Here is a 25,451-nt window from a genome sequence, read left to right as displayed (position 1 = left end):
ATAACCGTGTATGGGTATCGTCAAAGAAAGAAAAACTTTCAGCTTCAAGGCTTACTGTCCCCAATGTTAGAATAATTTCAGGCTCAATTATAGGATAATTCACTTACCCATGTTTGGGGTCGGGGCATTCCGCCAAGGGAGGTTGTACAGCTTTTCAGTGGCTCSCGGGAAACCAACCYCCAAGACTGCCTCCAAGATCGAATCAAACTCGGCAAGTGAAAGTATAACATCCTTGTCTAGGATTGCGAGAGCAATCTCTTCGTGGTTGCCCCGGCAAGCTGCATGTACGGCGCTATCGAATTTCCCCCCAAACCTAAGATCGGCGCCGCGGTCAATAAGCATTTTCACGATATCAAACTTCCCACGAAAAGCCGCGCAGTGTAAAGCAGATCCGAGTCTACCGCATTGAATATTGACACTCGCACCCCGATCGATCAAAAATGCTGCAACATCAGTGTGGCCATTATAACATGCTGCATAGAGTGCCGTGTGACCGTAATCATTCTGCTGGTCCCAGTCAAAGTCTACAGGCCACGGATGGCGTTGCAGCACTTTAGTTAGACCAAACGTGCAAATGACAAACAAAGGAGCGCATTCCTCGGCGGAGACTAGCTCCATCGCAGTCTTCTGCGGATGTTCGTTAGGCAAAGAGTCATAGGCAGTTTTGACGCTATCCAGCCAGAGTCTTGCCGGCGAATATGGCGAGTCGCTGCCAAAGAGAAAGTCTTCCAGCTCATCAAATAGTAGTTCATGCTGATCAGATGACTGTGCAGCGTAGCAGTGATTACCATAGTAAAGTGCGGCATAATCATAAAATCTATCGGAAGGTTTCAATTTCGTGACATCCTCCCCCGGTGGGTCCTGACAAATACTCAGGCAGCTCATTGCTAAAAGTTCTTGAGCCTTATCTACCTGTAAGGCCTGTTGCAAGCGCAGAAACTCTTGCACTGAGTGATGCACGACTCGAATTACTTTCGACTGACCATCGAAATACACAAAGCCGCGGCAAATGGCAAGAATGCGATCAATACTCACTTGCTTTTTCTTGATAGCCACAACAAGTGCATCTAGAGTTAGTTCTTCTTGTGCATAAAGTAGCCAAGAGAAAACGTGAATCGCAATGTCTCTAGCTGTGTCACCGGCCTTGAGGATTGTGTCGTACGCTTCCTTATACAAAGCTTCCAGAGTGGAGTCTGCGAGGTTCGCCATTCCAGCGAGCACGTCATCCTCATGTTCAAAATTACTTAGTCGTAACAACTGAAATTTGATCAAAAGAAACATCTCTCCAGCAGATGAGGCCAAAACATCGATGATTTCATCCTTCAGTGACTGCGATATTCTACCACTGAGCAACTCGCAATTGTTGACAGCCTTATCGACCGCCTCTGTAGTAACGCGTCTCATATCAGCGTTGTTTGTCTCTGCTGTAACTCGGATCTTATGCTGAGTGGAAAGTATTGTCATTATACTTGCGCTTTCCCGAGTCGTGACGAATATCTTTACGACGTTGCCTGCCTTCTGCGTAATGATCTGAAGAGCGTCCATAACTTCCTTCGGGTGGTCTAGTTCATCAATGGCATCTATGATGATAGTAACTGGATTGTCATCGACAACGGCGAGAATCAGATCGATACATTCGGCCGTGTTTGGGCTCTTTGCTAAAAATCCTTGTTCCTTCGCCTCATCGGTCAAGCGCCCGTACAGACTCATGGCCGCACTGTGAATCGAGGGCCCTTGAGAATGGAACGCGATAAGCTGCCGCGCAAGCGACCTTAGCAAGCCATTTGTCGTACGTCTTTCCTCTTCAGCATGAGAGTCACAGCAGTAGAAGTACGCAACGGGTACCGAGTTTGGGTTTTTCACCGCCGCTTCTAGATACCTATCGATGACGGCCGAGCTCAGTTTGGTCTTACCACAACCTGGTATACCATATAACAGGAACAGTGAGCAAGTACTGCTCGATTCCCACGTTAGGAATTCGGAGTGCTGCAAGAGCCATTGGCATGTACCTAGAGACCTTGCGGTACTATGATCGGCATGGTAACGCGGATACTCGAGGGTAGAGATCCAGCGAAGCACATCCACATACAAATTTTCCCCGACCTGCTTCAGAGCCACAAGCGAGAGATCAGCCATACGAAGCACTTGCGTCTCAATATTTGCCAGTCTATCAGCGTCGGCTAAGCTTGCAAGCTTGACTAATTCTGCATCTTTTGCCAAGATCTGGTCTCTGCTGCCCTCGTTGACCGATCTAAAAGGAGCCTTGAAGAACCTATCAGCAGCCGTTTCCTTAAAGTATTCGACAGCTTTGCCCAATAAGTCGAGCACAGCGGCGTAGACAGCGACAATAGTGTCGCTAAACTGATCATATAAATTACCAAACTGCGCGAGGTAGTGCCGTTCAACTTGGTCATATCGCGCTAACAGTCTCGTTACCATCTCAAGATCTTCGACCATTGCAGTGTGAACATCTATATCATTTATAGCGCTTTGTAGCAAAAAGCGTACTGCCGCCCAAGGCAAAGCAGAATATCCAGGATCGTACTGAACGATTACATCCCCAACATCCCGAAAACGACGAATCCACTGGACGATCTTCTCCATTATATCTCTTATGATGATATCTTCGCCGCCCCCCGGCCGCTTCTTCTTCCATCGCTTCTTAAAAGAGAGCTGTCGCTTGTCCTCCGCAACCTTGAGTGCTGCGTGGAGCTTGTCAAGTTTCCAGTCGTTTGCTTGCTTAAGGGTCCCTTGGAGAGATTCTGGAAGAGAATCGAAAGCTCTCTGCCATAAATCCTGGCCATTGTGAGTTGTAGACTGCATGATCGCTAATTTCAGGGCTTTATCGACTCTTTGTAATGTTACAATGACGTGTAGTATATATACAGAAGCATGTAGCGCAGAGATCAGTCTTCGACTTAGTCGAGGCTGAGTCTTTACAGGTCACACAAAAAAATGCCCCGCTTCAGCTTTCACTTGAGCCGCACCCCGCCTCAACATTACTTTGCAAGAAGTCGACTTATTAAGCTAGCACTTATACAGAGGCAAAGGAATATAAAATGTTTGTTTTGAAGAATGCAGCAAAAAAAGAGCCCGAACAACCAGGTTAATATCAAATATCACATTTTTGTAGAAACCTACGAAGAACTTCTGAATTAGGAAGCTTCCTAATTGGGTTAGGTTAGCCCTAAATGCTACCACGATAGCATCACGCACGAAGGAACCTATTCTTGCCGACAGGCTAATTTTCTAATATTAAGATCAAGTTTGATTGATATACGCCAGTTGAATAAAGGAAAGGAACATATGTGACAACCCGAAATAATTGGTCAGTGCTGACTGATGACTCGCGAGGCAAGAATCCATCGACAGGGAGGATAAAATGGATCGTGCATGCGGGCTATACTCATAATTTGGTTTGATAATTAGCTTCGAAGGCAATATTGAATTAGCGGACTATCATCAATCACCAGCAGGCAAGATAGGCATAAATATACATACATACAATGATTGAAACTATGAACAAGTAGAAAAGCGGAGGAAAATGTGGAAAATGAGGGCAACATCTCTTAATATGTCAATTCGCCGTCTTTTAGTCAATACCTTTTTTTTATTAACTATGCATGGGTAAGATTTAATTGACATTCGGTGATGGGATTACAAGGCTACGAATAAGCTCGTATATGGTATGGTATGCCTCTATCCCTGATTAGGAAAATCAATTTATCATACGCTAACGCTTTGAAATTGCCGCTATTATCATTAGCCTCTCGCGAGCCACTGTCATTTTGGTATGATTGTCGCTATTTTTGCTTACTTTCACTAGAACGGACTCAGCTCCACGTATAAAAGGCTACTTTATATTCTTTCTTGGAAGATTCTTTCCCTATATATATAGCTTATGTTAATCCTCGCAGGTCAGACAAGATTTTGTTCATTCATCCTCCTTTATCGTTCTTCCCTTCAGAGATACCGTTCTAATAGACATCATGGGAGCTATCTGGACGCAAATGTATCCTCCAAGCCCTCATTTCACCGAGAAAGACCTCCCGTCTTTAGTTGGCAAAGTCTTTATCGTCACCGGTGGAAATGCTGGGGTTGGCCTTGAGCTCGTAAAAATCCTCTTCTCTAAAGGCGGCACGGTCTATATGGCTGGTCGCTCTGCCACCAAGATCGCTGCCGAGATCGAAGCTATTCAAGCAGCAGCCGGAACAGAACTCACTGAAGGCAAGCTCAAGAGTCTTATAGTCGACCTGAGCGACCTCTCTACCATCCGTAGCTGCGCCTCCACCTTCCTTTCTCAGGAATCTCGTCTTGATGTTCTTTTCAACAATGCGGGTCTCAGTCGCCAGCCACCCGGTAGCGTTACTGCTCAAGGACACGAGTTACATATGGGTACCAACTGCCTCGGGCCGTACCTGCTCACGAAACTTCTACTCCCCATTCTCATTGAGACCGCAAGAACCGCACCAAAGGACAGTGTTCGTGTCGTCTTTACATCCTCCGGTATCATCGACCTACTCGGTCCTCCAGGTGGCGTCTCGTTCGCTGAACTCGAGCCTGGCAAACACTCCAAAGACATGAACCGCAACTACAGCGCCTCAAAGGCCGGTAATTGGTTTCTGGCATCCGAGTTCGACAAACGGTACGCAAAGGATGGGATTGTGTCGGTTGTGCAAAACCCAGGTACAATAAAGACTAAAGGCTGGGATGGGACACCCTGGCTAGTACGGCAACTCATGAGACCATTGTTTTATCCCCCGAGGATGGGAGCGTACACTGGCTTATGGGCTGGACTTAGTCCAGATGTGAAGAGTGGAGATGGACAGAAGTTCATTAACCCATGGGGGAGATGGTATGAGACTCCGAAGAAGGAGATTGTTGAAAGCCTAAAAACGTCAGAAGAGGGCGGGACGGGGCTCGCTACTGAATTCTACGATTATTGCGAGCTACATACGAAGGAATTTGCTATATGATATCCAGGATCCGACTTATCAATGGCGTAGTAGAACACTTCATATACTCCATGAGGGTCTCTCAAGCGTACAGGATCTTCAGTGGCTTGGTCGTCGTAGGTCGGATTTACTTGGAGCTTCAACTTTTATAAACCCTTACTTGACGAAATACTTATCTATTTTTTCCTAGATTGTGTCTGAATGCAACGGTGATATGAAGCAGCCTTCCTTATTCTTCCTCACCATTTGTATCTGTAATCCACCATTATGACACTGTTATTGAAAATTTGCATCCGACGACAATAGGCCACACCCAATCCTTTTCAACAAGGTTCTTTATCGACAGAAATGGTACCGAAGGTTCTATACTGGCGATAGGCCCGAGTACAAATAATCGAAAGAGCAGAAGAAATTGCTCTGTAACTTGATTAGATATCGGATTTGAGATCTTATCTCCTGAATTCAGAGAGTGTGACTTACAGCAAAATAACTCCCAAGAGGATAATAAATCCTCCCAGTGCACGACTGGTCGCAGATTTTCCGCCTACTGTTCCCATACCAGTGATGATGATTAGTGCAAACCAGAACACTGTATCAATGATGTTGAGAATCATGTATGCCTTGGCACTAGCCCATTTCTTGAAGCGTTCGGTATGGCTGGTTAATAGCTGATAAGCCAAGAATACGCCAGATTTGAGACACTAGGACTGGGTTAGCTCGATCTATGAGAGCAGATTTAGCAAAGCATCAATATAAACAAACCATTGCGATTCCCCATGTGTTTGTTCTAGTAACTGAGGTCCCTGGGAGAGCTACTCGAGCAATCGCTAGTATGAAGGTAGTCATGAGGGCAATTCCAAGAGCCACATGGAGGCGGTTCCTCGCCTGTTGGGTTGGTGAGTCGATTAGAAATGATAGCATTGCGTCGAGAGGTAGTTGTCGGGTGGAAGATTTCCAGTTTTTCGTCCCGTTCGCCGATCTGATGATATTCTTTTTTATAATAGAGAAGATGGGTTGAAATAATCCGGTGTATTCAACAACGGCCGACGATCTTCTTATTTTATACGAAATTCTGAGAGCCTGGAAAGATAACATCCAGCAGCTCCTATTAACCGACTTGCTTTTAAGAGATAGTATTTGATTCTATCGTGTTTGTACATATTGTGGTTGCCTAGGGCATCGCCTTCAGTCTCCATACGTAGTCCGTCTGTCATTTGTCTGACCGTAAGACAAGGTCAAGGTGCAGAAGAATGACTAGCTGGCGCTTGTGTTGTCAGAGAGAATTGCAAAGTTGAAAAACAGTTCGGGTGTTCGACAGAGTATTTATGATTGGCCGCCCCTTACATGAGTAGCGTATTCGTACCGCTTTACTACAAATGGATGGGCTAGTTTACGTATAAAGTCCAATCTCAAACTGATACTACGCATACACCCCGTAAAGGGCCACAAAAGATCCTCTTGATTTGGGGGATAAGAGCGCAGTGCGATACCCTGACACTAAGGATATCTGTGTTCAGTACAGAATATGTCCTGGACTCCTCCATAGGCCATGAGTCATCTTTGCAATCACAAATGAATACGGTCTCCCAGACTTGATCTTCAACGTGCAAGGATTCGAGATCTTTTAGTCTTACCTCAAAAGATTGTATTGCTGCTCGCGACTCGGGGATAAAATCTTGTCGATTTTCATGAGGTGAAGCATCGGTTGTGCTCTGTGGTGTATAATCGATCACCAGTCAATAGAAGGATCTTTTCGCGGCGTATCTCTCTGACTATTGAAACGATCTGGTCATCGATTGTTGCCTTTTTGAGTTCGTTCATCTTGACCCGAGAGATAAAAGCCCATTCAACAGATTATCTTGCAATACGTAGAGAGTGCGAAACATAAATGGACTCGTAATGATAAAAATGCAACAGCGGACTAAGACCCAGAAACAACCTTCACTAGCACAGAAGTACAGAAATCCTCAAGTGCCGCGCAGTAGAGACGAGTCAGGCGATTGGCACCAGGGCTAGCGCCATGCAATACGTACTTTGAGCACATTACACGGCTTTCCAATTGTGAATACTGACCATATATTGTGACTCGTGTAGGAAGATACGACCTGCTGGAGCCCTCTGAGACTGTTTAGAATCCAAGAGGTATTTAATCTCGGCAATCCGCACGCAGTAGACGGAGCAAGTTTTGTTCTAACAATATCGTCTCTGAGCAACTAGGGCCACGCCATTTTTTATTAGGTAGCAAAGTGCTACGGGTAGCCTTCACCTTCGTACGTCTATTTACCCCTCTGTGTGGCATTTTTCTGCTATTGACTGTACGAGGAACGGTTGTTTTATTAGTTTTAAATTTAACATCTACACTTCCACTCAGTACATCCTTCTTGAAGGAATACCATGTTCATCTACCAGCCTTATACCTATCGTTCTATTGCCCATACTTTACAACCAAGATAAACAAGATGAACATCCTCTAGTAAGCAACAATTGACTACGAAATTAATCTAATCGACGAAGAGATACGCCTATCAGAATTGACTATTGGGCAATATGAGTATATTCAACAGCGCACGTCTGTCTTGAATACTCAGTCATGACCTTATAAAGAAGCTTCCAAGGAAACAACAAAAAAAGAAAATCTTGAAACCAAGCGCAGAAATCTTAAGCTACTTCGAGAAGAAACAGACTGGAAGATCGTCTTTATATAAAGTCAGAAAAAATGCATTGGCTGCCATGGCTACCAGGGGGGCCGCGGCCAGAGATAGCTGATGGTACATCAATATTAGAGCCCACCAGAAGTCAGAAAGTGGACTCAAGAATATCAGCAAATTGTCATAGGAAGAAGTTCAATTCCTTGTTTAGAAGAAAAGACAAGCTCAGTCTGACCGCCTTGCCGTTACTTGGCAGAAAAATCCACGCGTCGTGGGGCTCTGATTGGCTGCGTCTCAGGGTTAGTGCGCATTCCAAGAGTTCCAAGATAACCAAGACTCAGGTCCCCCATGGATCCAGTCCCCATTGCTCCTGAACTGATAACTAAGTGAATCGTTGAGATCATGAGGCTATGAACTGAGCTCTGACAAGCCAATTTATCAAATGCAGAGGCGCTCGTCCGACAATTCGGACGGGACCGACCATTCCTTGAAGACTCGTCCGCCTCTGCGCCTGTCCACCGATCATGGTCATGGAGCTTCAACAAACACCGCGAACTCAGACACCGACCAAGCCTCGCAGTCGCAAATAGCTTCTACGCCTGTCACTCTCACCAATCCCGATCATCGTTTCAATAATAATAGCAATTCCGTCGTTTCCCCTCGATCCCGGAACTCGAGTGCCGTCCGAACCTCCTTCTCTTCTCTCGCCTCAGCTTCGCATGCCTCCCCGTCGCCGACGCCCTCCCCCAAGCCAACGGCCGCGATGATGCCCTTGGCGTCCCGGCAGCTCTCTTTTGAGAGTTCCGCGGACACCTCTCAGCGCATGCGACACCATCGGCTACGCAGTCCGTGGTCGATATCTATCCTGGCTCTATCCACTGCACTGGCTGGTGTCTTCTTCCTCCTGTACATCGCACATTCCTTTGTGAACCGGCCTGTTGGTGCCGATGGCTGTCAGGTGCCCATGATGAGTCCGACTTATTTGCGAATGGTCGGATTTGATGCTGAGCATACGAGGTTTGCAAGCAAGTACAATCTGTATCTCTACCGCGAAGAGGGTGTCGACCATTACTCGCAGGAAAATATCGGGGTTCGTTTGCTACCAAGATCATAAAAAATAAAGTTCGGAACACTAATTGAATATGAATCTAGCTGAGCGGTGCACCTGTTCTCTTCCTCCCCGGAAACGCCGGTAGTTACAAACAAGTCCGCTCACTGGCCGCTGAAGCCTCGCGACACTTTCACGACGTGATTTCGTATGATAAGGATCGTCTAGACGCAGGAATCCGCAACTTGGATTTCTTTATGGTCGACTTCAATGAAGATATGGCGGCCTTTCACGGTCAGACTATTTTGGATCAAGCGGAATACGTCAACGAGGCTCTTGCGTATATTCTCTCTCTATACCACGACCCCAATCGCTCGCATCGCGATCCCAGTCTACCGGACCCGAGTTCCGTCATCTTAATCGGACATTCAATGGGTGGCATCGTGGCGCGCACGGTCTTGACCATGGCTAATTACCAAGCGAACTCCGTCAACACCATCATCACCATGTCAGCTCCCCACGCCAAGTCACCCGTATCCTTTGATTCCGACATTGTCCATACCTACAAGCAAATCAACGACTATTGGCGAGGCGCATATTCACAGGAATGGGCGAACAACAACCCTCTCTGGCATGTGACCCTCATATCAATTGCAGGAGGTGCGAAGGACACTGTTGTGCCGTCTGATTATGCCAGTCTCGCTTCTCTTGTTCCCGAGACTCATGGATTCACCGTATTCACATCTGGCATTCCGGATGTCTGGGTGGGAACCGACCATTTGTCTATCACTTGGTGTGATCAATTCCGAAAAGTCGTGATTAAATCACTCTATGACGTGGTAGATGTCCATCGAACAAGTCAGACTAAGCCTCGGGCGGAGCGAATGCGCATTTTCAAGAAATGGTTCTTGACTGGGATGGAGCCTACCGCAGAGCGCGCGCTTGCACAACAGGGTAAGTGTTTTATCTATTCAGTAAATTTCCATCTAATCTTATTGTTATAGAACCCAATTACCTTCTTACTTTGGAGTCCAGCACCAACAAAATCCTACCTCAAGGTGAACGTCTTGTTCTACGCGAGTTAGGAAATCACCAAGATTCGGTAGTGCATCTAATGCCTGTACCTCCGCAAGGTGTTCCGGGGAAGAAGTTCACTCTCCTTACAGACCAGCCTTTTGACGAGCCAGATGGAAAGCTGGAGGTTCTATTTTGTACGGTTTTTCCCATGCAAGCCGGACGCGGAGCCGCTCTCTTCTCGATGAGGATGGATCTCTCGCGCGGTGGGTCAGGCTCCACACGTTTGGCATGTAAGAATGCGGCCCCGGATAGGATACATCTCCCCGCATCTACGTCTTCCTCACAAAAGGCATTCAGCGATGGCCAACCTTTTTCGTACCTGCAATACGAATTGGAGGAACTGTCCGAGCACCAGTTTGTCGCCGTGGTAGATAAAGCCCAGACTCGCACGAACGGGTGGGTGGTTGCGGAGTTTTCTGATAGCTCCGATGCACTTATTCCGACTCGTGTTGGGCTCGGAAGGCTGCTGAGTGCTGGACTTCATGTGAAGCTACCCGCCAATAGGCCGATGCTTACAGAAGTTAGAATCCCATCGTTACATTCCAGTCTACTTGCATACAAGCTTTCGGTGCACAGCGCAGGCTGTTCTGACTCATCTCCACTTTTCACTCCTCTTTTGCGCCAGTCAATGCCGGAGCCCCATGAATCCAAGTTCTTTGTCAACGTCCACGACGTCGATGTGAACCTTCATGGTGTCGCGCCATATATGCCTCCACCGCTACGCGAAGAAGCAGCTTACGGGGTTTCTTTCCACCTATGGTCTGACCCGACTTGCGCATCGAGCGTTGAACTATCATTAAAAGTCAGCATTCCCCACAGCTTTGGAGAGCTGGTGATGCGCTACAGAACTGTTTTTGCAGCGTTTCCGCTGTTGGTTGTTGCCCTTGTTTTACGCAAACAGTTTAAAATTTATGATGAAACGGGCTACTTCATCACATTCATGGAAAGCCTGAACCTTTGTCTACGCTCATCGCTTCCTATAGTTATAGGCATTCTGTCACTGTTGGCATCATCTCTTGCCTCCAGCCGACGACTACCTTCGAACGATGACCCTTTTCATTGGCGCCGGAACTCGACAGAGACAGCTGTTGATTTCACCAAGTATGATCTCCTTCTTGGAGCACAGGATGCGTTTTTCTGGTTCCTTGTGCCTTTGTTTGGGCTAGTTAGCATTGGCGCATGTGTTCTGATCAACTATGCGTCATTGTTGATTTTGAGTTTGTTGTCGTCCCTATATGGGATGCTGAGGACAAAGACTGGCTACATTCGACGTGAAGACCGGTTCGTATTTCGAAGTCTATTATATATCTCAAGCTAAATTTTGTAGGAATGGGCCGATATTCTCTCATCCAAGTCCGCGCCGACGGATTATCAATGCTACCATACTGCTAGTACTTGTGGCAACAGTCATACCATACCAATTCGCCTACATGGTTGCATGCATGGTGCAAATAGCGACGTGTGTACGCGCACTGTGGCATGTGCGAGAGACGGTACTTATCCCCTGTAATTTTATTTTGTGACTTCTGACTGACTAATGATAGCAGCGACTGGCCAAAAGCGCGAGTTTCTTCAACTATGCTCACTCGATATTCACACTCATGCTCTGGGTTCTCCCAATCAACATTCTTGTCCTTGTGGTCTGGGTACACAACCTGGCTGTACATTGGTTGACACCATTTTCCTCCCACCACAACGTCCTATCCATCATGCCATTCCTCATCCTCGTCGAGACCATGACCAGCGGACTCATGATTCCGCGAATCTTCTCACGGTTTGTCTCCTTACTACTCCCTCAACGATTGTACTAATGAAAACAGAGCCAAACATATAACATACATCCTCCTCTTCTGCCTCGCCGGCTACTCAGCTCTCTACGGCGTCTCATACGCGTACCTCCTTCACCACGTGGCCAACATATTCTCAGCATGGCTTGTAATTATATACCTCGCATCGGGCGGCTTTTCAGTACAACGTTTCATTCGAATCCTAGAAACAGACGATTATCATCTTAATAGCAACACAATGAGCGGTGGCGGTAATAGCGGGTTATCAGAGAAGGATACGGGCAAACATCATATTAAGAAGAAGCCCTGATAGATTTCGGCTTTTTTGTTTATATCTACTTTTTTCCTCGTTTTTCTGTATATCTTTTTGCCCCTGCATAGACCGGCGCGTTTTCATGATTTAGCGTCTTGTCTTTTTTTCTTTTTGTGCCTGATGTCCTTACTACGCAGTCATGGATATGCATGTACATCTATACTTCTGGGTTTTTGCGCTCGAAGTCTTTAGACTTTGCGACTTAGTAATAGTTTCTTCTTATACATTGACTTGTTGAAAGACATGGCTTTGTCAAATACGATTGCCCTTACTTAATACTCTTCTATTCCGAAAGTCAGATATATCGGCATGCCTGGGAATGGATTCTAGAGCCGTCTACTCCCTTTTCCGAGGGAAACGTGGACAACTAACGTTCAATCGAATACGTAACCCCGTGGCCATTTACGTAGAGTCTACGATACATGTGTTCACGGAGTAGGGTTTGAGGTTAAATAGAAAAATTTTACTCCGATGGTATCCGAGACCAGAACAGAGCTCTAGAACTCCGAAGGGAGACCCACTTCCCGACTGAAGGGTTAGGGTTGATATAACATTGAACGACCTAGAAGGGTTGATCATGATATAATCGCGTAGGCTCATGTTCTTTGGGCAACAAATCCAAGAACAATTCAGCTATTTTTAAATAATTTAATGTGGAAAGTTCTGTATATAAAGCTCAATTCCTACGAGTCGCTAGTTCGGTGAACCGGAGCCGATGTACGCCAGCGACAGGCGGTTTTTGCAGCCAAGCGACATTTACACTATTATCTATATCAAATATATCAAGAGTCCACTTCCTATCTGCTTAAGTGCCACATTATTGCAATTCTGAGCCTTTACGGGCGAGTATAGTAAATGCCAGGATATTCTTTATAGCGTAGCTTGTGATTCGTCAGGCCTATCATGAGGCTGCGTGCAAGGCGCTTAAAGCACGGCGCTTAGGGCAAGGCTGGCGATACAGCCTTGCAAGAATGTTGACCCCAATGAGTCGAGTTTGTCTATTGTCTACCAGATAATTTACAAAAGTCAGAACTTTTATTCAGAGAGAAATAGATAGAGTGCTCGACCATATTGACATGGGTTCCATTCAACTAAACCGTCATGATCAGGTGTATGCAGCACCGCAGGCCCGCTGGGACCTTAAATTCACCATACGCAACCTCAACCTGTATCGCCTCGAAGATAAAAAACCCTTCAGACCTGACGACGAAAAAGGCGCCCGCGCTAGAATCAATCAATTCTTCGAGGAGCAAACTCACGGCCTACTACCCAAGTCGTATAGCTATCAGGATCTTCGTGATTTTCTGGCTCTTGCGGATATCGGCATGTTTGATCAAAACATGTCAACGTGTTTGAATGAGCAGGATATGGCGAGGATTGTGCTTCTCGATGAGAGAATGGATGATCAATCATCTATGTCGAGGCAGTGGAAGGAGTATGAGCAGTATCCGCCTAGAGGCACGGCTGAGTGTACGACTGTGCTGAACTCTAGAGATTGCTATGAGAAACTCATTCAGACTGTACGTTCTTCCTTGCTTACCTCTATCATTCCGGTCTGGTGATTGACAAGGCTCAAGCGAGAACATCTTGGAAGGTCCTCTCCGGAGCGACGAAGCATGTACGTCTGGCCACCTTCAAGTCTCAATGTATTCTAACGATATGAATAGTTACATTCAAGATCTATCACCTTCATGTGCAGCTGGTCTTATTCTCGCAGTCTCCCGCAGATATGCTGTTTTTCTGCGCGACTTCCTCTCCCGATATATGACAAATCGGGTCTATTTTGGAGTAACAATGGTATGGTCAACCTTCCCGAGGTCCTCAAGAAATGATATTCGTCTAAAAGTATAAAGGACTACCCTATACAACCACCAAGCCCATACGCATTGGAATTTCACATCCCCTATTTCGCCCTACGAAAATCGTTCAGCACATCGGAAAAACTACACAGCAACATCGTTGGCCGACGATCCGGCGTATTTGCTGACAGTTTTACCCGCAACTGCGAACCTGGACAGAAAGAATTCTTCCACGAGGCACAGGTCTCGGTACTGTTGGTCGGGATAGACGAGTGGGTGTGGACGCTTTACTGTCTTGTCGAGAGCCAGTTTGAGGGTTCGCGCGACCCGGCCGAGCTTGAAAAATACGTTATTAATATGAGAGATGCGCCGTCTGGGAACTACGCCTCGTATAAAATGCCTATTTGGAATCCGCGGGAGTATTTCTTGTTGGTGTTGTGTAGGCGAATGGATCAGGCGACGTTGGAGTGGCTGAATTTGGTAGAGACTCTAGATCAGCGATTGAAGGATCTGGTTAGTTTAATCCCCTTGATCTCAAGAAGCTGAATGTTAACATGTCGCAGGAAAATGACACCTTTGTCAAACCCTCGGCAGAGTCCTTTGCCGGACACAATTCGGACATATCACGCATCAACGACTATACCTGGGCAATCCAAGTATTACAACTTTTCACAAACACACTAATCAAAACGATTGAGTCATGGCAGGTATTCAGCCAAATCCATCTCCCCATGTTTCTGCCCGGTGACGGCGAACCCGAATACTCGTCCACGGTCCCCAGCTATCTGCAGCGACTTGATAGGGACGTTTCTGAGCTGCGCTACTTTCATACTTTGCTTGGGCAGCGCATTGCCGCCTTTGAGAGTCGAAGGAGTATGGTGAGTCTATTTGCTATGCGACCTTTTGGCGGTAAGCTAAGGCTAAGAACGTCAACAAGATCCTTAATACCTCAGCTCTAGTGGAAACCAGAATATCAAATACACAAGCGGCGGATATCGGGTTGTTGACCAAAGTGACAGTGGTAAGCGATTTTCAGATTCAAAACAGATTCTATTGGCTAACACACAGGATACAGGTTTATCTCCCCTTGGGCCTTGTAACTGTGAGTCTGGCATGCCAAAAAGCGCTTCTCGTACTAATCCAGATGTCAGGCTTTGTTCAGCATGAGCTTCATGCAGATTGTCGGATCGTGGCGTGTTTATCTGATCGTACTAGTTCCATTTACGCTGGTCTCTCTTGTAGTTTCATTCAATCTGCAATTGATTTACTCTGCTTTGTCATGGATCAGCCGCAAAATCAGGATGATGCGGCGAACAGACAATGACCTTAATCAGTTAGAGGCAGGATTACATGTGGGATACAATAAGATAGAGTAGATTTTGACCTCAAAATTTCCATTTGGCAGAGGTCTCCAACGTATTTCATACTACGTAGTACACTCGGTATGCCGCCTCGACGACTGGGTCTGGATCATTTAGGGTTACCCGCGGCAAGACCTAACCCGCCATCCACATCCCCCGAAGGTGGAGATCCACGGTGTTATTGTTATGTTATAAAAACCTCGTCTCCCCCTGATTTTCCGTCCCTGAAAAATTTTTCCAGTGAGTTATATGTCACGTATGTAACACGGGGATGGCAAAGGATCCATTTTCCTTGGAGGCGATGGGTACGGGGGATTGTCTGATTTATGGAGATGATTTTCAGGCCGAGGATATGCGATTGTCTTGCCTTCTGCCTTGTTTCTGGGGACTTTGAAGAGTCGTCGAGTATATTCTGTAGCTTACACATAGACTCATGGAGTTGAAGAATACGATCGATGTCTGCCTACATGCACAAATGACTCATACACTGTAATTGAGGCATTAATAAGCAACTAACTTAACTTAATATTCAAAGACAAGGCTAGCAAATGACGTCGGGCTGCAATAAGGTTGACTCACGATGCACAGCCATGCTCATGATCATGCTTACAGATCCGGAATTCTTATTCCATTTTTCTATTCCGTAACCTCAAAACTACACTTTAAGAGTCTACAGTGTATGTTAGTCATCCTGATCTGTGCAATAGTTTGCGCTTTAGGGCTGAGCACGGTAAATAGTGGGTCCTCTCGGAATGAATAATGATCCTCGGACTGAAAATCCACTTTAATCCGATGGCTGTCGGAGTGGAAGCCTATGAGTATGTCTAAACTCCATACGGACTCCGTCGACGAGAAAAGCCTCACAAGGCTCGTCTCTGGGCTACGGTTGGTCGGGAATTGATCTCATACGGAATATTTGGAGCTCGTGGCTTGATTCTGGGCCTTTGGGTCAGGTCATCTGGCTGTCGGAGTTGAGTGGGTTCGGAATGAAGTGTATAAAAGTTTTTGATGTTGGATAGACTTTTAATGAGAGTCATTTAGGTGTGGAAGGAGTATATAAAGAGGTGCAATTCCTGTGTAATTTGGTTCTCATCATCATCACAATCATCATAAGCAATCAAGCAAGAACAACAAGAACCTCAAAGCAAATCAAGCCAATCTTCCTCCTCAAAACACTTCTACTACAAACCACTCCTCCAACACTCTTAAAAACAACAACAACAAAATGTTCGGTCTCGACGCCCCCAAAATCACTCGCCGCGAATTCGACGGCTCCGACCCCCAACTCCAGCTCGCCATGGCATACGCTGCATCCAAAAAGTCCGCCAGCACCAGCACAAGCGCCGTCTCATCTGCTCGGCCTTCTGTTGATGAGAAGCGCAACCTTTCCACATCTTCTGGAAAGTCTACGTCTTCGCTGACCGATGGCCAGAAGAAGCGCTTCAGCTTCTTCCGCGCCACCGGCATTGTCCTTTCGTTGAAATGAGCTGTTTCTCCGTCTATCTATCGGTTGAACCCAGGCGATTGCCTGGAAGAAGAAACGACAACCTAAACAAAAAAACAACGAAAAAAGCCTCATGACGATACGACCAAAATTCACTCCTTCGACTTGATTTCGATCAATTCATTCATTCATATACCACCTCGCGAAGACTAAGACTGCTTTCATACACAACAACACGGATAAATAAAACAAGACGGAATCGGAGTTTGGGATAGACATTTCATTTGTTTCTCATGTTTACTAGTTTGATAATAATGATAATAACACACTAATGACCATCACTACGAGTTTACAGTAAAAAGTATGTATATCAGCGGAAGCCTTTTATTGTTCTCTGTAAGCAGTAAGAAGTAACTAAACCATCCCATCCAAGCCGAACCAACCGAACCCAAATCAAAGATCAAAAATCACAAATCAAAAGCAGAACCCATTCCAATCCGAATGAAAGAGAAGCATAACACATGACCCAGTCGAGAGAACATCGTCTAACCACCGAATCCGTAAAGGGTACGACCCTGTCGCTTAAGCGCATAGACCACATCCAAAGAGGTCACAGTCTTCCTCTTGGCGTGCTCGGTGTAAGTGACGGCATCACGGATGACGGACTCGAGGAACGACTTGAGGACACCACGGGTTTCTTCGTAGATCACTGTACACATCGCCATTAGCATCGACCCACCCAGCAGTAACGAACCAAAGCAAAGGAAAGGGAAGGGAAGGAAAGAAGGGACATACTAGCAGAAATACGCTTCACACCACCACGACGCGCAAGACGACGAATAGCGGGCTTGGTGATACCCTGGATGTTGTCGCGGAGAATCTTGCGGTGACGCTTTGCGCCGCCCTTGCCGAGACCTTTTCCGCCTTTGCCGCCTGTGTCACATTTGTGTTAGTATATGACAAGAAGATGTAGTAGTATAGTACTATAGTATATCATGTCATGTTATGTCATGTCGTGTTGTAGTAGTAGTATGGTGGTGTGGTGGAAGCGCGTCGCTTACGTAACGCCTACGCATCACGACCTTCAACATCACGCCAACACAACATGACACGACACGGCACGACAACCACCAAAAACATAAAAAAATAAACAATACTTACGTCCAGTCATCTTGTATAAAGGATTCTAAACTCGAAAAGTGATAAAAATCCGATGAAAAAGTGATGAAAACCGATCAAATCGATGAAATTTATCGGTTGTGGTTGATGAAAATCGACGCGCGGAGAAGGAAAGAGTAAAAGAAGAAGAGAAAAGGTAGAAGCGGGGGGGAATAATCACTTAAATACACTCACCCGCCGGGACAGAGATTAGTATGTACAACGAGAAATCTGGCAAACCTGAGTACGGCAGGTGACTAAGCTAGGCTCAGCCAGCAAAAGAATCGAAGAAAGAATGTGTTTTGGGGGGCGTGATTGGCGGATTGAATGTGTCTTATGAGCTGCTGCTTTCCGAGCGACTGTTTTGCAGTTTGGATGCGCCAATCAGCGGGCTGAAATCAATGCTGTTGAGCGCGGGAAGGCTAGGACGGATTGGGAGGTCACGTGCTGTCTTTGTTGAAGTTAGTTAGGGTTGATGCATCGTGTTTCCTTGCACGCTGTACATATGAGAGAGAAGAACTACGTGTCTGGTTTTATGATAAGTGTATTGATTCTATCTATGGCTACGCTGTATATGATGCATGGCTTTTATTGAAGGATTGGTAAAGTGGTCCTGATCTATAGTTCATTGATCCGCTGGCGCCCCTTTGGACAGCTCATCGGGCCTGAACACCTGCAGTAGTCGGGGACAGCTCAGGTACCTAATCAATGAGTCAACAGATTTCTACGAACATAACTACCATCTACTCTCTACATTCTATTTGGAAGAACACTCTGCTGGAGCGATAAATGATATATGCATATTGATATGTATGACATAATTTATCTCATAATCTCATCTCTCGTCTCTCGTCGACGAACGGCAACGATACCAGTCATCAGACTCATAAAACGATAACATTATATAAAACAAACGCCTCAACTCAGAAGAAGAGATGATTCGACAGAAAAACGAAAGAAAACAATGATCCACACAATTTCACGTTCGATCGATTCGATCGACACTTTTCCCAAACTCCATGAACGAAACATGCAACAATACTTGTCGAGAGACTCGAGACAAGTCAACGCCAGAAACAGACCCAAGATAGCGACACAGTTAAATGCATTAGGCGATAAAGATATTCGATAAACAGATGAAGACAATACGGAAGATGGAAGGCGTCGAGATATGATCGTAGGTATCATGTCGGATATTAGGAGTATGTTGGGTGTATGTTGAAGATCCACAATCATGCTAGATTGTGCGAGGTGTCGGTTACAGTCGAGACGAAAGATCAACCAAGAATGGCAGCAGGCTGCGACTCAAATCCTGATCGAGAAATATGTCCACGGTACACCGGATTGAAAATAATGGGCGATGCATTGAACGAGTTCATTCCAACTTTCGCAGGTTCACTTTCAGTTACCAAGTTCATGGCAACCCCAGAGTCAACACGAGGCATGGTATCCGGCGATACACTGCCGGAATTACTTTTGCTCGAGTTTAAACTGCCTTCCACTTTGGGTGAACCAAACTATACTCGTTAGTCAATCGGAGACATCCTCAATGGAAACTTGTGGAGACTTACGAAGCAGTACTTGTCGACCAACTCCTTGTAGGTAGGCGACTCCAAATGAGGCTTGCCGATGGCAGGCGACTGGAAAGCATCCCTCGGGTGAGCATGCACAGTGGTCAGGCTCTCGCCTCGAGACGACTGGGACTTTGCTTTGGCTGACAACGTTGTGCGGTCCTCGGTGGCACCGCTGCTTCGTGCAGCCGAAAGTGACAGTCCAAAGTCATATCGATTGCCAAACGCCTGGCGACCCGGCTTCTCTCTCGGTTTAGGTGCTTCGAACAGATCGTGCGAATCCAGCGTGGTCAATCGGAACCCTAAACTATCGTCATGTCGATCGCTTCCATCAAACGACGGACCAAAGTCATCGAAACTGGCAGGTGGCATCGAACGAGGCCGAGCTGCAGTAGACGGATTGTGTCTGCTGCGAGGCAATGCTCGAGCACGGTCGCGAGTCGGCGCTTGTTCCTGGGCAGGCTGGGCCTTTTCAGACTTGACAAACTGGATTTGATAATTCATATTGTCGTTATTGTCCCAGTACTCCTGCCCAGCTACTGTATAGCGAATGCAGACTTGAAGAGTTTTTGATCCCAAATCAGTGATATCAGATAATTTGATACTGAAATCAAAGCGATCGAAGCCGTCGTGGGCCTGCTTCTTGCGAATATCGTGGTTATACTCCGCCGTGACCTCGGATACCGTCTTCCAATAATCAACAGTAAAASGAGCCACAACGTGCTTGTGGAAGGCCAGATTGGCCACGGATACCACACCCACCAGATTTTTGTGATCAGAGGAGAGAAACACACGTTCCAGGCGGACGGGCTGCTGTTTACGGATGGCTGGGTTGAAAGGAAAATTGGGMAACTTGATTTCCCATTCGGCACTTGGCTGAGGCCTTTTGAACGGATATTCGTGCTCCTCACTGTATGTCTCAACTGGAGAGGTATTTGCACTGACCGCCAATGGCTTATCGAGCTGGAGAAAGTGCCGGATGTGTTCTAGTTGCGCATCAAAATGGACGTTCTTCGAAAATGTCGGGGTTCCAGGCATGCTAGAAGGCCGACGTCTTGACCGTAATGCCGGACGAACCAGTTCACCAGACTTCTTGCGAACCATGGGTGGTTTTGGTCCTTCTTCATCTTCATCACGGTCACTTTCGGAGGACGTCTCTATTGAGTCGGTAATCAACAGACTGCCTTCTGTGGACGAGCGAGAATGAGAAATCTTTCGTGCTTCTGGCGTGAGTGCTGGCACCACACTAGTCATTGCGCTGGTTTCTTTCTTCTCTTCCTGTCCTTCATTCTTTTTCTGAGCGTTGAGTGTCCGAATAGCGGCGTCGATCAGATCCACATGACGGAGATCCGTGGGGGATGTATCCTCATCGCTCGAGTTTCCCGCCGACTCTGGTGGTGAGATCACGGCACACGAGGGGATGATGGCATTATTTCGGGGAGGAGGAGATTGTCGAAGACTAGCATGAGGGTCGACCGTCATAGACCTGTCTTATTAGCTCATGCAAGAAGAAAGAAAGAAAAAAGGGCGACTTACAATGAAGTCCTGTCGGTCGAATTGCCTTCTCCAACAGACGGAAGTGATGCTTTGCTATATGACGGACTGCGTCGGTGTCGACGGAGATATGACTGTGACGAAAACGACGAGCGAGGTAGGGTTGGGCGTTGGGGATGTGAATGTGTCACAGAGTGTGATGAGTGCGACGAGTGCGATGAAGACGCAGACGAGGTCTCCGACGAAGGCGAGTGAGTATGCATGGGGGAAAGCGACTCAGATGTCGCAGTGACTGGAGATTGTGCGAGGTGAGGAGGGAGTGGCGCTGCGGGTGACATTTGAAGCGGCGAAGTGTATGGCATTGTCTATACAATGGTATCACAGCTGGCGGAAGCCGGTGGCTATAATGAGTGGTATTCCACCCTGATTTTGTTAGTGTTTTGAAGTGATGATTGAAGTCGATGTTGAGGAATCAATTGATGCAATGAGGTTGATTGAATTGAAGTGATTGAATAAAATGTTGGTGGGGTTGTAAAGGCAGGTGGTATGACGGCGTGGGGGACCTCAGGTGTTGAGAAAGCTTCGTCGAGGAAGGTACGCCATCGCATGATATAGCAAGCAAAGGCAGAAGAGAGACCGAGCAAACTTAAAGCACTCACCTGTTTAAACGTTACTCAGACATGTACAAAGATTCCCAGCATCCTTTGATCAAGTCTTGAAACAGAAATAAAAAAACGTCTGCAATCCTCCGCAGATTCCCTCGTACCCCGGTAGTCAGGGGAAAATGAAGGAAAGAGAGGAAAGAAAAGGTCTGAAGTGAAGGAAGTATATTAGAATAGTATAAAACGGGAGATCCGGAAGGGTGGGCGCTGATAATGTACTAATCATTAATATACGGAATTTGTATAGACCAGACCTTGGTAGCGGAGCCAAGTGGATTATCCCTGCACTTGCAAGCGGGCTAAATCCTGACTAAGTCGAGATAAGTTCTCTTGACTAAGATGCGCCTCCGGCCTATGGACACTTTCTAGTCAGTAATTTAGCTGTACCTTGAAATAGTTAATACTTGGGCTATTAAGTCGATGGACTAGACAGCAGGTGTGGTACAGTGGCGGCAAATCCTCTCCACTGCAGTTTCTGCTGATAGAGATTTTACCTAGTAAAGTAGTGCGAACCAGAAAGATGGAGGGTTGCAGAGTACACTGAGTGACTGATTGACTGACCGACCTTTGGCCCAAACCTTGCAAACCATAGACAGACAGACAGAACAAGGGAGGTGGTGAATGGCGAATCGCAGTGAAAATGCGACAGAACGGTCTGGGAGCTTGGATCTGCCTTGGTTAGGGCCGTGCGAGGCTGTCGCGGTTGTCATTGGATGGAATTGCTATCTGTACGGCTTTGTAGGATACTCTTTTATGGATTTTCGGTATTTCATTATTTGTCGTATACATTCGTCCACTACAGACAATTGAATGGCTCGTTCGTGGCAAGCACTTACTCATCGACTCTACGGATGAGTCGAGTGATTAATCGAATCGCCTCATACAATATCAGCATGCAGCCACCGATATGGTGGGGATCCACCACAGGAAAAACTTTGATAGTCTAGCTCGGGTCGTGTATTGATGGTGGTAACCCGAGTTACATATATTACACTTCAGCACTCCGTAGTCCCGTACAGACGACGGCACACGGAGTTGCACGTTCTTTGTAACGTTACCTTGATTGTTATGCTCTGTATGTCCTTCTTGTCTTGACTGATAAGGATTTCCGTGGTACGACTGTCTGTATCTGTATCGGTTTCAATGGTGTAGCATTACATAATCGTGTATCGGTACCGATACATACGGCCCAGCCCACTCCGAAACATGCCCATCCAACGCCATCGCAAAGCCATGTCCACGCCATTTGTCTGACACTTGGGAAGTTAGCCGCGCAAATTCTACATCCAGGACGGAACCAATCCAACAAGGATAAAGGATCGTATTTAATATGTCTAATAATAATCATAATCTCAACTATCAACGCCACATTCCGCACACGGTGCGACACACTACATCGTACAGACAGCTAATTATCACGCCACTCAATTGTACTATGTATACATGACATGGAACGTGAAACCTGCATGCTGAGTAGATACTAGAGGCTATCCGGAAGTGGGTAATAGATAAGTACTTACATGCTACTTAGGACTTACTATTGATGTGGTCCAGAGATAAAGGCTGAGCCGAGCCCCACCATATTCGCCACTAGTTCCCAACGTTTGTCACAACGCCGATAACGCAATACTACGTACACGTGCTGAATGTGAAGCTATTGCGAGGATGTACATATACAAGTACAAGTCCATGTAACATGTACGTACAAGACTGACGATAATTATTTTTGTTGATTTTTTTTTTTGAGACTCTTTTTCTTTTTTTTTTTTCCTTTCTTCTTCATTGAGTCTGTCTCGGCGCGAATACTTACCGTGCCCGCAGACCAACAATAATGACGCTATTAGAGTCTAGAAACTTGGAACTTGGAATTTGTCGCTTGCCGACGCGCACATCCCTACGTAGTCTCTACTATGTACTCCGTACTACTACGCATAGCACGGCAGCGTAGGGGGCCTGAGGAAGGAGCTGTACTAACCAACGAACAATCGACTAATTTAGTGCCTTCCCACTGCGGACCTGGAGTACATGACCTCCATGTACCTCACCAGCATTATGACGCAGTGATGGGACTTCTGGCCATGTACTCCATACACTCCACGACGAACTTCACTTTTCGGTCTGTGGGGCGCCCCCAAGTTTTGAAGCCAAAGTTGCGAGCTGGCAACGGGGTTGGGGATGCTATTCAGAGTTTCGATCTCCAGTCTCTCTCCATTTTCCTGAAACTACATAGTGAGTCTACACGACTCGCTAATTTCTGGAAATGGTCCGATCAGGAAATTTCGAGTTTTTTGCTTTGTGTTTAGCGGTTCATCCCGTGTCCTTCAATATTAGCCATCGATGTTCCCGGTACCGTGTCCACACATGACACGATTTACTTAATACGCATACCACTCCTAGATGATGGTACTTGACATGATGTCGATAATCATATAAAAGATACATCAGAATATATTAGAAGAAACGAGTTAGCGCCGAATTTCCAAGGCACGGATTCGTGGGAGGACGCTGGTGACGTCATCGAGAGCACAACAGGTGAAGTTTTTCACGGTCTAGGCCTGTCTATCTCTGCTCGCTGCGCTGCTAAACGGAGTACGGACTCCGTGGTCTGCCATCAATTGCCGATACGAAAGGTATACTACATGGTAGGATGTTTCAGGGCGAGACAAGATAATTACATTTATATTAATCGAACTCTGAATAGCGTCATATTTTTTTCCTCGCGCTCTTTTCTTTTTCTGATGCGATAACGAATTGCTGGGATCACAGATACACGTGTATGGTGTTACTTGCCGTCTGTATGCTGTATGCTGTATGTATCAGGTAATACTCCGATAAAATACGGCAGATGGTACCCACCGCGGAGATACATGGATGGCCTGTGGGAGGGCTTGGCGGGCGTCTAGGGAATGCGGCTAGGTAACAATCTTCCGAGTCGAAGCCAATCAGGCGCCGTATACCATTTATGTACTATGTAGTATGGAGAAAAGTTTGCGTCTGATCTGATTCTAAAATCAAGGACCTGTGCATGCCTCGTACTGTAGGGAGGATCAGACACGGCTGTGAGGGCTCCGGAGCTATTTGAGCTGTATGAGCTCTGCAGTGGCATAGGGCTGTGTGTGCATTAGAGCTATGTATGTGCTTGTCMCCTGCCACTATTCGCACGATCTAGCCACTGCACGAGTTATGAGGTGCATGAGTTGATTGTCAAGCGGCAGGACCGTTTGAGTAATCCGGTCTTCCTCTTAGCTTCCCAAGTATATACTCCAACGAGCTCGGACTAGAAAGACACTGCGATGTCTCGAGAACAACACCATTTCGCATGTATCGCGTATACACAACCCATTATTAATAAACTTCATGTATCAGCAGCACGAGCCAACAAAAAGACACTAGTGGCTGTGTATTATTTTTTGTCTCCTTTCAGCGCTGCACTGCGTAGGCATCCATGCATCTGCAAAAGCAAAGACAAAGCAACGCCAAAACGTCAAAGATCGCCTCATCTAATCGAATTTGTTTTCCGGTGAACGATTAACCTTTGATATGCCCTCGGCATACACTTCAAGCAACGTCAAAGACACGAATCTAGATCATGATAAAAATTTTTCTATCGAGGAGTTGATATACCGCAAACAGTAAATAGAGCCCTGCCCATGGAATTTCCATATCCGCACTGGCCCATGGAACCCCTCTCCATATTTTATTACTCCGTACTCAGTTTGTGCTATGAGATGGGGACTCCCGCGGAGAGAGATACTCCCGCCTCCGGGAGTCAACTTTCGCTGGGCAGTGGCCAAAAGAAGGATAACCTTATTCTCCTCCCCATCCAATCCAGTCGTTCAGAAACACATCTCCTTGCTTCCTCCAAAGGGTGAAAAAAAAATTTTCTTGCGTGGTTCCAGGTTGAGGCGAAAAGCATTGACTCTGCCCGCAGTGCCCCAGCAAGAGCACGGATACAGAATGGTCAGTGCTTCGCAACCACAACCGTTGAAATTGGCCTCGAATGCACACGCATGTAGTATGTCCTCCGTGGAGTGATCTCGCCTGGTCGCTAAGCACGGATGTTGCTCGAGATTCGATGGCGCGAGACATTGATAATGCCAAGTCTGTGCCTGAGCGATTTTCTAGTAGCGTATA

At 46.5% G+C, this 25,451-nt stretch overlaps 7 protein-coding genes across 7 annotated transcripts; 4 read left to right on the top strand and 3 right to left on the bottom strand.

Moving 5' to 3' along the window:
* Positions 1–99: 99 nt before the first annotated feature.
* BHQ10_002689 (uncharacterized protein) lies at positions 100–2,823 on the bottom strand (the record flags this gene model as incomplete). The annotated part of the gene is made up of 1 exon (XM_040874862.1): positions 100–2,823. The coding sequence occupies one exon, from the start codon at positions 2,821–2,823 to the stop codon at positions 100–102; it is 2,724 nt and encodes a 907-aa protein (XP_040731194.1).
* Positions 2,824–3,989: 1,166 nt separating this feature from the next.
* Positions 3,990–4,976, top strand: BHQ10_002688 (uncharacterized protein; the record flags this gene model as incomplete). Its single annotated transcript, XM_040874861.1, has 1 exon — positions 3,990–4,976. One exon carries the CDS (start codon positions 3,990–3,992, stop codon positions 4,974–4,976), a length of 987 nt encoding a protein of 328 aa, XP_040731193.1.
* A 3,069-nt stretch (positions 4,977–8,045) lies between these two features.
* BHQ10_002687 (uncharacterized protein) lies at positions 8,046–11,825 on the top strand (the record flags this gene model as incomplete). Its single annotated transcript, XM_040874860.1, has 6 exons — positions 8,046–8,693; positions 8,756–9,605; positions 9,656–11,009; positions 11,056–11,221; positions 11,276–11,502; positions 11,549–11,825. The coding sequence occupies 6 exons, from the start codon at positions 8,046–8,048 to the stop codon at positions 11,823–11,825; spliced, it is 3,522 nt and encodes a 1,173-aa protein (XP_040731192.1).
* A 1,079-nt stretch (positions 11,826–12,904) lies between these two features.
* Positions 12,905–14,951, top strand: BHQ10_002686 (uncharacterized protein; the record flags this gene model as incomplete). The annotated part of the gene is made up of 9 exons (XM_040874859.1): positions 12,905–13,348; positions 13,406–13,446; positions 13,496–13,625; positions 13,682–14,140; positions 14,191–14,505; positions 14,565–14,648; positions 14,703–14,729; positions 14,779–14,816; positions 14,870–14,951. The coding sequence occupies 9 exons, from the start codon at positions 12,905–12,907 to the stop codon at positions 14,949–14,951; spliced, it is 1,620 nt and encodes a 539-aa protein (XP_040731191.1).
* Positions 14,952–16,213: 1,262 nt separating this feature from the next.
* Positions 16,214–16,474, top strand: BHQ10_002685 (uncharacterized protein; the record flags this gene model as incomplete). Its single annotated transcript, XM_040874858.1, has 1 exon — positions 16,214–16,474. The coding sequence occupies one exon, from the start codon at positions 16,214–16,216 to the stop codon at positions 16,472–16,474; it is 261 nt and encodes an 86-aa protein (XP_040731190.1).
* A 503-nt stretch (positions 16,475–16,977) lies between these two features.
* Positions 16,978–17,603, bottom strand: BHQ10_002684 (uncharacterized protein; the record flags this gene model as incomplete). Its single annotated transcript, XM_040874857.1, has 3 exons — positions 16,978–17,141; positions 17,228–17,365; positions 17,594–17,603. The coding sequence occupies 3 exons, from the start codon at positions 17,601–17,603 to the stop codon at positions 16,978–16,980; spliced, it is 312 nt and encodes a 103-aa protein (XP_040731189.1).
* A 1,264-nt stretch (positions 17,604–18,867) lies between these two features.
* On the bottom strand, positions 18,868–20,918 carry BHQ10_002683 (uncharacterized protein; the record flags this gene model as incomplete). Its single annotated transcript, XM_040874856.1, has 3 exons — positions 18,868–19,107; positions 19,162–20,647; positions 20,698–20,918. 3 exons carry the CDS (start codon positions 20,916–20,918, stop codon positions 18,868–18,870), a joined length of 1,947 nt encoding a protein of 648 aa, XP_040731188.1.
* Positions 20,919–25,451: the final 4,533 nt, after the last annotated feature.

The sequence above is a fragment of the Talaromyces amestolkiae genome, assembly GCF_001896365.1.
Source record: "Talaromyces amestolkiae strain CIB chromosome Unknown scaffold4.1, whole genome shotgun sequence".
In the NCBI taxonomy this organism is placed as follows: domain Eukaryota; kingdom Fungi; phylum Ascomycota; class Eurotiomycetes; order Eurotiales; family Trichocomaceae; genus Talaromyces; species Talaromyces amestolkiae.
This window is presented reverse-complemented; position numbering and strand designations above follow the sequence as displayed.